General features: G+C 35.6%; 1 protein-coding gene across 4 annotated transcripts; it reads left to right on the top strand.

Moving 5' to 3' along the window:
* Positions 1-247: 247 nt before the first annotated feature.
* Positions 248-9,020, top strand: LOC108224869 (tyrosine-protein phosphatase DSP1). 4 transcript variants are annotated; one of them, XM_017399614.2, is made up of 8 exons: positions 248-681; positions 902-995; positions 2,975-3,032; positions 3,134-3,177; positions 3,272-3,453; positions 5,601-5,650; positions 7,167-7,215; positions 8,826-9,020. In XM_017399614.2, exons 1-7 carry the CDS (start codon positions 461-463, stop codon positions 7,193-7,195), a joined length of 678 nt encoding a protein of 225 aa, XP_017255103.1. In that variant the 5' UTR covers positions 248-460; the 3' UTR covers positions 7,196-7,215; positions 8,826-9,020. The 4 variants fall into 4 exon arrangements, with proteins under 4 accessions (XP_017255103.1, XP_063934970.1, XP_063934971.1 ...); XM_064078900.1 differs by lacking the exon at positions 7,167-7,215; XM_064078901.1 differs by lacking the exons at positions 5,601-5,650; positions 7,167-7,215; positions 8,826-9,020 and adding an exon at positions 3,534-3,869.
* The last annotated feature ends 3,495 nt before the right edge of the window (positions 9,021-12,515 follow it).

Genomic DNA, 12,515 nt, shown 5'->3' with positions numbered 1-12,515 from the left:
AATAATGTTATAAAAATGATAATTTTACATAGACGATGAACACACAGGAAAAAAGTTAATTAGACTCATTAAATATTAATCCAATGTTAATAATCAAAATTTTAATCAATTTAATAAATTACAGAATACTGATTAATTTATTATTCACCAATTTTTTTTAAAATAATTTACAACCAATTACTTGTACTTTCTTACTCTATAATAATTTCCTAAAACGTAATCACGATCTATTTATATTCGAGTTTAGCTCTGCCCTCCTCTGCATCACACGCATGAACAAAGCCACAACTAGTGTCACCAATCCCAACGCGCCCGCGCAATTTTAACCACCAGCCCCACTGACTCTGCCCTCTATAAAACCCAACCAAATCAGCATCAGAATTCAGAATCTTCAACTATCAATTCCCCTTCCGTTAATCCTATACGTACATATATATATATCTGCACTTAAATACTGATTATGAAGGCAGTTGAAATTCCAAGCGGCGACAGCGACACGTGTCGAACGATTGGCGTCGCCGTCGTGTCCAAATCACCTCCGGCCACCGGAGATTACGACGATGATCTACAGTTTACACCTCCCTTTAACTTTGCCATGGTTGATCATGGCATCTATAGGTCTGGTTTTCCTGACCCTACTAACTTCTCCTTCATTCAAACCCTTGGCCTTCGCTCTATCGTGTAAGTCTCTCTCTCTCTCTCCCCCCCCCCCTCCCTCTCTCTCTCAATCCCTGGCACAGTAGACTAATTATCGTACAATCTCGGTATCAAATTCAAGAAGTCCGAGGGTTCAACAAATGTGTGCGTGAGTATTTGAATTTCTGGTGATTGAGCTTACCGAGATAAGAAGAACTTATCCACGTATAATTTAGAATCTTAGGGTTTTCTGAAATGTTTGCAGATATTTGTGCCCAGAGCCATATCCAGAGGCAAACGTCGAGTTTTTGAGGTCCAACGGGATTCGTTTGTTTCAGTTTGGAGTTGACGGCAGCAAGGTATGATTCATATTATTTTTTATATCCATCATTTAGCAAGCTTTATTAATTTGCATTACTATAATTGTATGTAATTAACTAGTGAGTAATGAGTTACACACTTATGTGCAATATCTCTATTTGATTAATTCAGTAAGGTCTTAAGGAGTGGATATTTGGAGTTAATAGACATACTTAATAGTTTAAAGTAACAAGAGTATTAAATATCCTTTAATGCGCCATTCCGTATATCCTATTCATTCCAGGTATACTAATTTTTATTAATAAATGTAAACAGAGGGGCAGATATAAAGGGAAAGGGGGCCAGTATATATGGCGAAAGAGCATTTGTGTTGTGGTATTAGTAACTCTGAAGTATTATATTGGTCAGGCAAGTGATGGTGAACATTTAGAGGGGTGTATTGGATTGGGATTTTAAAGCATTTTTTTACATTCATGAAATCCGAGGGTATTCGATTGAGATTGTTTGAAATCCATTAAAATCTTGAGGTATTCAATTGGGATTTTAAATTATGCTACAAAATCTGGTGGTATTCAATTGGGATTTTAAATTATGCTTTAAAATCCGATGGTATTCAATTGGGATTGTTTAAAATCCATTAAAATCTGATGGTATTCAAATGCTGATGGATTTTTTTTCATTTCATAAAATGATGGATTTTGTGGCATTCTTCAGTGTATTTTAAGTTTTTTGAAATCCCATCAAAATCAATGGGATTTTGAAGCATTGTACCTAAATCTCATCAACTCTACGACATTTTATCAAGAATCCGCACAAAATCAAAATCACATACAATCCATTAAAATCCATAGACTAAAAACAATCCATTAAAATCCCAATCGAATACACCCCCCTTAGTTGATAGCCATTAGATTTAGGGGGAAGGGACTGTTACACTTGGGTGGATTATGACATATTTGCTACTAATGACGTGGCAAGAGACATAATTACATTCAAAAAGTGTATTTAGGTGGTACACGGTAATATTTGGGCTCACAAGTACCATTTCTATTATTTCTCTCTCTCTATTGTTTAACTTTTTAAAAAGAAAAAAAAAAGTATTATTGGTTTTGTTCATGTATACATTGATAAATGAAGGCTGCAGATGCACTATTTATATATTATATTGTCGATACTTGATGTATCACATATAACAATGGAAAATAAGCCTTTGCATTCTGCAATTCCAGCTACGATGCCTCTTAAATCCTTCAGTGAGATTTGTGGTCACACTATATAGCATGAAAAAAATAACAAAAAAGCTGATGAGTTTTGTTTGATAACGTTAATTTGGATTTACACGAATTCTGTACGTTGAGAGTCATGATGCTTTTATATACCTACTAGATTTTTCCAGGTGCTTGTTTAATTTGATATCTTCACGGTGCTGTAAGCATTCCGTAGAGATTAAGAATGTAGCAGATGAGCTAGTGGTTGGGTCAAGTGCTTGATTACCTTAGTAATGTACTAAAGACAATATACACGCTTTTCCCCCCTTTCTTTTATTTCATTTATGTTTGTGTTTACAATTAATTTCCAACTTGATGTTAAACGATAGGAGTACGTGATTTCTTCTCAGGTGTGAGCATCTAACATACCAATAGTCCCTGCCACCGCCCCAATTGTAATTGTAAAATGCTGTTTTGTCCTTTTTTATATCTTTGTTGTTGAAAAGAGTCTGTTTTTAGTGTATAATAAATAACCTGATGAATAAGAGGTAAACAAAAAACTTCTGCAAATCACGACCTTCTCCATACCATAATATTTAAGAAAATGATGTAGACCTGGCCAATTGAAGACTTGAAACCTTTTTCAGGTGTTTATGGGAATGTAGTTAATTGAGATATCTGTAATATAGAGTAATGGACATCAATTGTGTTTTACAGGGAAAACTAATAGCTTACGTGTTTAGGAGGTAAATAACTTTTAATTGGACCAATTTTGAGTTTTGTAATTTGCTATTGTTCATTGTTTGTAGGAACCTTTTGTCAATATTCCAGAGGAAACAATTCGTGAAGCACTTAAAACCGTCATTGGTATTGTACTCTCTAAATTTAATACTCTGTGTCAACTGAGATTTATGCCAGTAAAATGTACTAGTGTTTTGATAAATTACCTTGGCATGCTGACATTTCAGATATCAGGAATCACCCGCTATTAATTCATTGCAAACGAGGCAAGGTTTGTGTAGTCTGGTATTTGCATCTCTTCACCATAAATGAATTTTAAAGAGTTACCAATTTTAACTGGTGTTTCTTGTGACTCCCTTCTTCAGCACCGGACAGGTTGTGTGGTGGGGTGTCTGAGAAAATTGCAGAGATGGTGTTTGACCTCAATCTTTGATGAGTATCAGCGCTTTGCAGCTGTCAAAGCTAGAGTTTCTGATCAGAGGTTTATGGAGCTCTTTGACGTGTCAACTTTCAAGCATATACCAAAGGAGTTTTCATGTCTAAAGAGGTAAAGAATTATGTATTATGAAAGACTTTGTTTCTTTTGATTATTAGAAACCATATCCTTGTCATTATATTGGGATGCAGTAAATGGGAAACTTGATATATTGGAATGAATTTCAGCTGTGAAGGGACTATGTTTTCTTTCTATCCCAAGGACAATGATGTTTTCTTTTCCTTCTGAGGACAATAAGTAGCAGCTTTTCTTTCTCTTGGAGTATCAAGTTGACACAGATATTACAAAATTATAGCAGATGTTTTGTTTTGTATTGTTTCAGTCTAGTCATTGCTGACACAGCCTGACTAGAAGGTCTGTAACAAGCGTATTTTGGTCTTGAATTCTACCTTACTGGTGCCTCTCAGGATATAATGTAGTGAAATTATTAGGAATTGAAAGATTCAAGCATACTAATATAAATATAAGAGCAAGTTAAACATCTGTTTACTTCAACTGTAGAAGATGAAGTCTCGGCCTATCAAATAGCTACATAGCATATCAGCAGGGGTGGCCCGGCTATAGGTGGACAAGACTTGCGCCTAGGGCCCCCAAAGTTTAAGGGCCCCAAAATTTTCGAATCGTGTATATGTAAATGTATGCAGTACGCAGAGTATATACAGATTAGGGCCCAAAACTGAATTTTACCAAGGCCTCGCAAATCTCAGGGAGCCCCTGCATATCAGTGTATATATTGATCTTTACAGTTAAGTTGATGAAAAATAAGCATACGACTGCTAAGAACTTTTTTTCTTTTTCAAGAAGTCTTACGGAGGGTGTTTATAATTAATACTTAAGTAAAGACGTACAGTACTACCGTGAAACCTTGTCAGAGTTGCAAGCTCCAAAATAATACTACCTTTAAGAAGTTGTATCCATCATATTGAAACACATGAAGTTGTGATATATTATTTTATGTTCTGCCTTTTTTTAGAAAATTAATGCTTTTATGTTTTGGGTCCAGGTCCCTGGCATACGTATGTCAGTATGTCAGGGACCCCTTAACCACCTCACACTTTTCTGGGCGTTTGGATGAATATCCAGCGGCTAAGATTATAACAAAAGTTTAATATGTATAGCGCTTTTTAACCGCTGGACAGGGTTAAACAACCCCGTCCAGCGGTTAAAAAGCGTCGGACAGGCCTCTTCCAGCGCTTTTTAAGCGCTGAACGTAGGTTATAATCCTGACCGCCGGATATTCATCCAATTGCCAGAAAACAGATTGTTGGTTAAGGGGTCCCCGGCATATAGGACCCTTATGTTTTTATGTGTCATGGGTATGGTAAATTGGTAGAATGCATTTAGGATTTCATTTTGGACAGATTATGTATGACAACTTGCTTATATGGCTTTTGTTGATTGAGAATTTTATATATCTTAATTGCCTAAATGAAGGGGACTTTGAATTTGGTTGAGAAGGCTTTTAGGGGGGAATGTATGGAATCTAGGGGGGAATCTATGGAGAAGGCTTTATTCCTATTGTTATACTATATATCCAATCTTCTAAAATATGACTCTTATAAGTGATGCCATTGAAATCAACATGTTACCTATAAAAGTCAAGTGTAAATATATTTTTTGGGATAGTTTCAAGTCGTGAATTTCACTGCATCTTAGTATGAAAGGAAAATGCCTTCTAATAGTACAGATTATTGGAAGCCAACTTGGCAGAAGGGGCTTTAAATAGAATTATTAGAAGATATTATTTACTTGTAGCATCAATCATCTGCAAAATAGTATATAATTGGACCAGTATTGTACACTAGTATGTTCATGATTGTTTCCGGCATTTAATGTTTATATTGGATTCTTACTGGTATAATTTCTGAATGACTACAGCTAATTAATTAGTTATTTTTTAAATTTCACACCCTAAATCTTGAAATTCGATGCCCATGTGCCATGCCAATTTTGGAAGGAAGTTTGTTGTTAAACTCTCCTTGTAAAACAGAGAAAAGGGAGTAATAAAAGGGAATCCTGTTTAAGTGCTAACAGAATATAGCTTACGATATTATAGTCAGAGCATTCAACAACTTGTAACAGTGAACCTCAACTGCAAATTTCTTTTTTTAGTTGGGCCCAAATGCAGAAGTCCTTGATGTTCTGTAGAAAACAGTTACTCTGGCTAATGAGACTTCTTTTTACTGGCTGTGGTGCAGCGATGAACTTTTTGAACGAAATTCAGGCTCACTAGTAACCGAAGAAAAAGGTTTGCTTCTTGCTTAGTATTTTGTTTTTGCAAGTGATTTTTTTAGTTTAAAATTTATTTAAAATGCTTTAATATTCAAGTATTATATATTTACCTATCTGTGATTATGTAAACTGCAACTTTGTTGGTTATATATGTCAATGAAAACAAATTTAAAGAAGCCACCACCTAGTGGCTCCTTAAACATTTACTACTTTTGGCTCACGGACTAGGTAGACTAGCAAATAGAGGCTGGACCACCATTTGGGAATAGTTTGCGAGTGATTTTATTTCATATTTCGCCAAGAAAGTTCGGAAATTGTATATTTTATAAGATTTTTTGGTGATTAATCTCAAGCTACCGTTTTTGCAGTTGCAATGATTACTAGAATTGAAACAGAGTCTCAATCCTGTCCTCCCTACTTTAATAATAGATAGATGCAGTACTTGTATCTTTGTGGTCAGAACTGCATAGGACTAGTAACATAGATACAGTTTGTTGCTTTTAAGCAGCAGGTTATGACTTCTGTTGCTTGTAAGTTGTAAACAGCGAGTTGGGAATACATGGTATTGTTCCAGATTAGATCAGTATGCATGAATCATGATCATGAAATCAGGTTACAGTAGTTATTTAAAATTTTGTCCGTTTAGCTGAGTTAGTAACTTGATATTATTCACAAAGGGGTTAAATATCAATCAGGTTACTCATTGCAACCCAATGACTCAAGTTGGTCACTGATTGAAAAAGTGACTCAAATGAGTTACTTATTTAAAAATTTGTATCAAAAATATCACTCTATCATTAGTCGAAATTCTGAAAGTATTATATATTGAATTTCGTACATTTTTTATGAATGGTATTGCATCCAAATGAAAGGTGCCGAGTTCTACTATTTTAGCAAATATTTTTAGATTTTTAGAATTTGATCAACTATTTATTTTTATTCTCATTGGTGATAGGCTGATAGCCTATATTTTAGATGGATAATTAACGCCTCATTAACAAATTAGATGAATTAGTGAAACTATATGAAGCATTTGTCCTCTACTTGATCGCTAAGATTAATCACGATTGAATGGCGCATTGGTGAAAATCAATCCACTTGCCTTCCTCAAGGAGCTGTAGACTGCTGACCTTGTCATCTTGGAATAGTAAGATATAATGCCACCAGCATTTGTGTGAGCTCTCAGCCCCACGATTAAAACTGGATTGGGACATGGGGAGTGGTTGCCAACCTTGGTACCATAGTTAGGTCCCTGGCTTTGATGAAAGCCTTTCATTAAGTGACCTTTCTCTAGTCCAGGATTCTCAGTTTCTCACACAGCAAGTCCAGAAGCGCCTCTGCTAATTTTTCAAGCTTTACTGTAAATTCCTATTTCACATTCCCGTGAAATATAAATACAAATAAATATATAGGAACCATGTGATGATTTTGGATCAAATCGGACACTTATAACCTACAATATTTTTCTTATCATGTCTATACTGTTGTTGCATAAATAATTGTTCTAATTTAAACATGTGCACTGCTTCCAGGTCAGAGATCTCCAATATGTTTGAATTAGAGAGATGGCGCAAGAAGAAGGTAATGTCCCAGTCTATATCAGTAACTTCTGCTTGGCCTCCTCCAGATCTTTACTTGCAACCATCTCCTTAAACCTGTGTTCCATGCACTTCCTGTAATGCTCTTTGTCAATCTTTTAACTGTGTCCATACAATCATGTGATATGCCATGGTTCACAAGTTGCAATGATACAAATTAACTGTCAGTTTGACCTAGACAATTACTTTGGGGTTCTGGTAGATCAAATGATATTATGGAGGTTGTAGATACTAATTATAGTATTATTACCTTAAAGAAACCCCAATTCTCACTAGCATCTTTAATGAGCTCCACTGTGGAGGCTCTCTCATCACCATTCAGCTTCTCCAGATTGACGACTGGAGAGCTCTCCACCTTCTGGTTTTCTTTCTCCTCCAAGTGTCTTCCTTACTTGACTGTATGTGTAAGTTGAAGACATGAGTTTTTGTGGAGGTATACTGTGTTTGGGATCCTATTTATAAGGAATGGCAGTAGTATCCCACCCCGTGGCCCAGAACCCTTCCCATTCTCCTTGATAACATTGGTTTGTATTTGGTTTTTATTTAAGTGGTTTCTACTGGAGTAGGACTATACACATATAATATAATAGGAAGCTGCCTTGTTGCTCATCGTCAAACGGCGCCTAACAACATTTTTTTATTTAAAATTTTCTGGAGAAAATGACATCTGTATTGATTGGTACTACCCGTGGGGAAATTGAGGCCATCCTAGTATCATTTTACTAGCAGCTAAGTGTCTTTTAAGTGACCTGGAAGAAAACATACTCTTGAAGAACAGTGGTTTTAAGGTTTAAACTGACCATTAAAAGTGAAGGAAAAAAGTAGTTTTATCATGTCATGTGAATCCTATGTGCGATTAAACTTCAGTTAGTATTTAATGCCTTCTAAGACTTTACATATACTCTTCTCTTTGAAAAACACTACTCGGGCATATTGGACTTTTTGTAATTTAGCTTGCACTTAAAGAATGTTGTCCATAAGGGCAGTAAGAGGAGAAGTTTGGTTGCATATAGTGAAGGACATGAAAAGGTAATAAATGGGGGATATAATTGCTCTTTATCATATAAAATAACTAAAAAGGAGACGTGTAAATGGAGGATGGTGAGTCAGCTTTTAATTATGGTCCTCTTCTTATTACTCCATAAACATTGCCAGTTTGATATGTTTATAATCTTCTAGTTGTGGGGAAGCAGGACGCTGTATATTTTACCGACAAATTACCATCATAAAATAGATGAAATAAAGGTATAATTCATGCAGGTTCATATTGTTCTAAATCCAAGTTCTGATAAGTATGATATTAGGCTTCCGTGCAATAAAGGAATGCTCTGGTGAATTATGTACTATATCACTATATGATTGTCCTCTTTGAGTCCTGAAAGGTCCCTAATTGTCTCGCACATGCATGGTTCCCTTCATGTTATGGTGGAAGACATCTAGTCGTTGCAACTTGTGAATTGCTCCTCATTTATATATTATATTGAGACAGAAATATTTAGATATATAGATCTATGACATGCCCGTATAATTTATTTATTAATGCTCACTGTACGTGTTTCTAAATACTTACCTTTTACCTGCTATAATTTGCAGGGTGGCAAAAGCAGCTACCTAATTGAGTTCATGAAGTTGTATAGATTCTTTATAGGAAATGGACAGGAATAAGGTATTATGGTAAGTTTGTCGCATAAATTTCGTTTCACATGCTGCCCATGTAAATACTGCATTTACGTCGGAAGAAGGTAGTTGGTCCCACTAAGTTGTAAAAGAGATTGCCACAAGCAGTTACTGTAAAAAAGAAGGCAAGTTATGGTTGGTGCTAAATGCTAATGCACCTTAGCCTCAGTGTCCGAGCAATCAATGGGAATTTAATTAGTCGTTAAGAAATTGACGGCTTCATGAGTTCACGTGTAGTTTTCACCTTTTCATCGTAGGAAGCTTTTGTTATAGGAAAATGATGAATAATTCAGTCATTGCGGGCAGTGACGGAACTAGAGCAAATATCTAAAGGGGTCCTTTCCGCGCGAAGCGCGGAATTTTTTCCCCACTATATCATGCAAAGAAGCTGGAGATAAAGAGCTTTCTGATCACTGATGCAAAGATAAAGCAATATCTGCTATGACAAAATAAGATGTACTGGCCAGGAGCTGTTCTTCTTTAACCTATTGTTTGTGTTGGTGGATCGCGGCTTTATTTTAAAAAAATACAATACCAAAATACTCTACCCTTAGTATATACTCAATATCTAAAAAAAAAATTATTTTTTTTCAAAATTCTGGTGGGGACCCCGGACCCCACAGGACCCCGCCTGCCTCCCTCCCTGATTGCGGGAGAGTAAAGAGTGAGAACTATAGTGAGGGTTAAAGAGTCTCTCAATATGGGAGAGTAAAGAGTGAGAATTATAGCGAATGTTAAAGAGTTCTCTCGGTGGTCACGGCTATTCATTACCCTTTTATGGAACATAAGGGTGGGATTAATAAAGAGTTCTATTTCTTTTCTTATTTTATTCAAAGAGTTCTCTCTGAGTATCTGGTATAATTTCCTGCTTTGGTAGTTGGCTCAGTTAGACATGGCTCCAGTATTAGAAATTAATTTTGAACATGTTCTTCAATTCATTTGGCTATATCTTTTAAATTTTCACCACTCTGTGTGATGTGAAGAACAATAAAATAGTACTTCCTCCGTCCCATTGGATTGTTAACATCACTTTTTGGCACGCTTTTTAAGGCCTCAATAAAATATAGTTCCATGATGTTTTTTTTTATAAAAAAAATTCTGAATAAAAGTTTGATGTCTAAACTTTTATTCAGAAAAAAAATAAATTTAAAAAATATTATATTGCTATATTTTATAAGAGCCTCAAAATGCGTGCAAACAGTGTACGTTAACAATCCCACGGGACTGAGGGAGTAGTTTTTTGGAAGCAACAAAAGAATGTTGACCTGACTGTCTTATTATGGTCCGGCAACTTAAAAGTACTGCTTCATTAAAACTGGCAAAACATAAATGGAACAGGACAGTGGAGGAACCACGCGAGTGGCTAGGTTGGTTGAAGTCGCGGCCTTTTAGTGGAGATATCTTTTACTCAGTAGATCTCTGTTCTTGGCGTGCTGGGTGTTCGATGCATGACATGACAGCAGTTAAATTGAAGAAAAAGTTGAATTTATCTTGTTTATAACATCGGTATTGTTTGTCACCAACTTAGGCTGCCTCATCTAGCTACTGGCTAGGGAGGTAGCAAAATAAATGCTAGAACGTCAAAGGAGAAAATGAAGAGAAAATTTTGAGTATATATTTTGAACATGCAGTTTATCCCGAAATCTATATTTGAGTTATTATACAGAAAATATCTACAGCTTTTTCATGGCACAATTGCCCCTAAACATTTTAAGGTAAGAACATCTCCGATAATAGATGTATAGATGTAAGAGTTGTGTCAACTTCATGTAACATGACGTGATAAAACATTATTATTTATATTTTATTACGGTGCTCGATGATGTAATAGTAGGTGATTTTGAGATGTCAAAAATTAGCATCTCAATAGGATATTTTTATTTTGTGAACCCAATGATAAGTACTCCCTCCGTCCCACACATTTCTTTACACTTTTTTTTTTGGGATGTCCCACCCAATTCTTTACATTTCAAAACTTATCAAAAATAGTCAATGGGTCCCACTACTTCTCCACTTTTCTTTTCCTTTCACACTACTTTTACTCCCCTATCTTCTTTTTATATATTAAAAATCAATGGGTCGCACCACTTTACCTACTTTTCTTCCTTTTTTCCACTACTTTATATATATTTCTTAACCTCCGTGTCCAACCCATTCGATAAGAAATGGGTGGGACGGAGGGAGTATAAGACATAAGTGTCTATTGTTGAAGTGTTTTTTTTTTTTTTTTGTTTAAAAATGATGTGTAGTGTGTAGGGGGGAGAACATACAAAAAATTATTAAATTATGCGGCAACCGAGATGCTCTGATGACTTGCACTGTATTCGGCTAAGAAAAACACCTAATTGCTCGCAAGCTATGTCTGAAGACCGAAAGTGAAGAATCTTAAAAACAGCAAACAGAAGTTTCACAGATGACGCTTGTTTTAAGAAAACAGTGGTCAGAAAGAAAATGCAATGGAACCTAGCAATGAGTCTAGTAAGGGCCCATAAAACTTTGGATTGGGCCGTCCACATTATATACCTGATCGAAATGCTAATCAAATTTTGGGTTCTGATCTTCGACCACCATCTTATTCCCTGACGCAAACCAGATTATATCATAAAAAAAAGTTAGAAGAAACACCTAAAAATATTTTAGACTCCAACCAAACCATGTATTCTTATTATCTGAAAATTTAACTTAAAATTTAGATAATCTCATTAAATTGATTATATCTGTCAAGTCTCTGGAGAAATATTGAACTTATACGTAATTTATTATCGTAATAAACTAATATATATTTTATTAATATCAACTTAAAACTCATACTATTATTAAAATTTAGTTGATTATTATAACCAACAAAATCAAAGCACAACATATTTCGGACAAAGGTTCCAACTCGTTTAATTAAACGAGCTGGCTTGACTCGACTCGACTCGACTCGTGAAATTAGGCGTGATGAGTTCGGGTAGAGATTTAGACTCGATTAAGTATAAAATTATACGATCTGGCTCGTTCGACTTGTTAAAATCGACACGTTTAGCTAAACGAGCGAGCGCAACTCCATCCGACCCGTGAAATTTTACGAGTCAAGTTCGGAGAAAAACTCTACTTAACCGACTCGAATTAGAGCTCTTGTAAGAAATATCCGAACAGGCTTGGGCTGCGGGGCATATCACTGACCGATTCAGGTTAGAAAACCTTGCGAGTTCATGCCAATAGAATAGAGTACATTTTTTTTTTCTGTCAAGAGAGTTTACATTTCACTAATAGTTCTATATTCGAATCAAGTCAATCTAATAATAAATTATTAACCTTTAAAAATATAATCATTCGGGTCAACCAATTTTAAAAAGACTAGACACTATATTCAAACGTTGACCTGCAGTAACCGTCCGAAACCGATACTGAACGAGTCCAGAGTCCAGGCTCTAGACCACAACCACAAACAACACAAAATACAAAAACATTAAAAACAAAAAAGAAACACCAGAAGAACAAGACCTAGTACTCCAAACCCGGTCCATATTCGACCCGACCCGGTCAAATCCACGTGCCAACGGCCTCTGAAGCTTCAGCTTAGATGTCACACTTACACAGTTACATACACACCGCCCCACA

The sequence above is a fragment of the Daucus carota genome, chromosome 6 (genome assembly GCF_001625215.2).
Source record: "Daucus carota subsp. sativus chromosome 6, DH1 v3.0, whole genome shotgun sequence".
NCBI lineage: Eukaryota > Viridiplantae > Streptophyta > Magnoliopsida > Apiales > Apiaceae > Daucus > Daucus carota.
The sequence above is the reverse complement of the archived record's forward strand: the minus strand, read 5'-3'. Positions and strand labels throughout refer to the sequence as shown.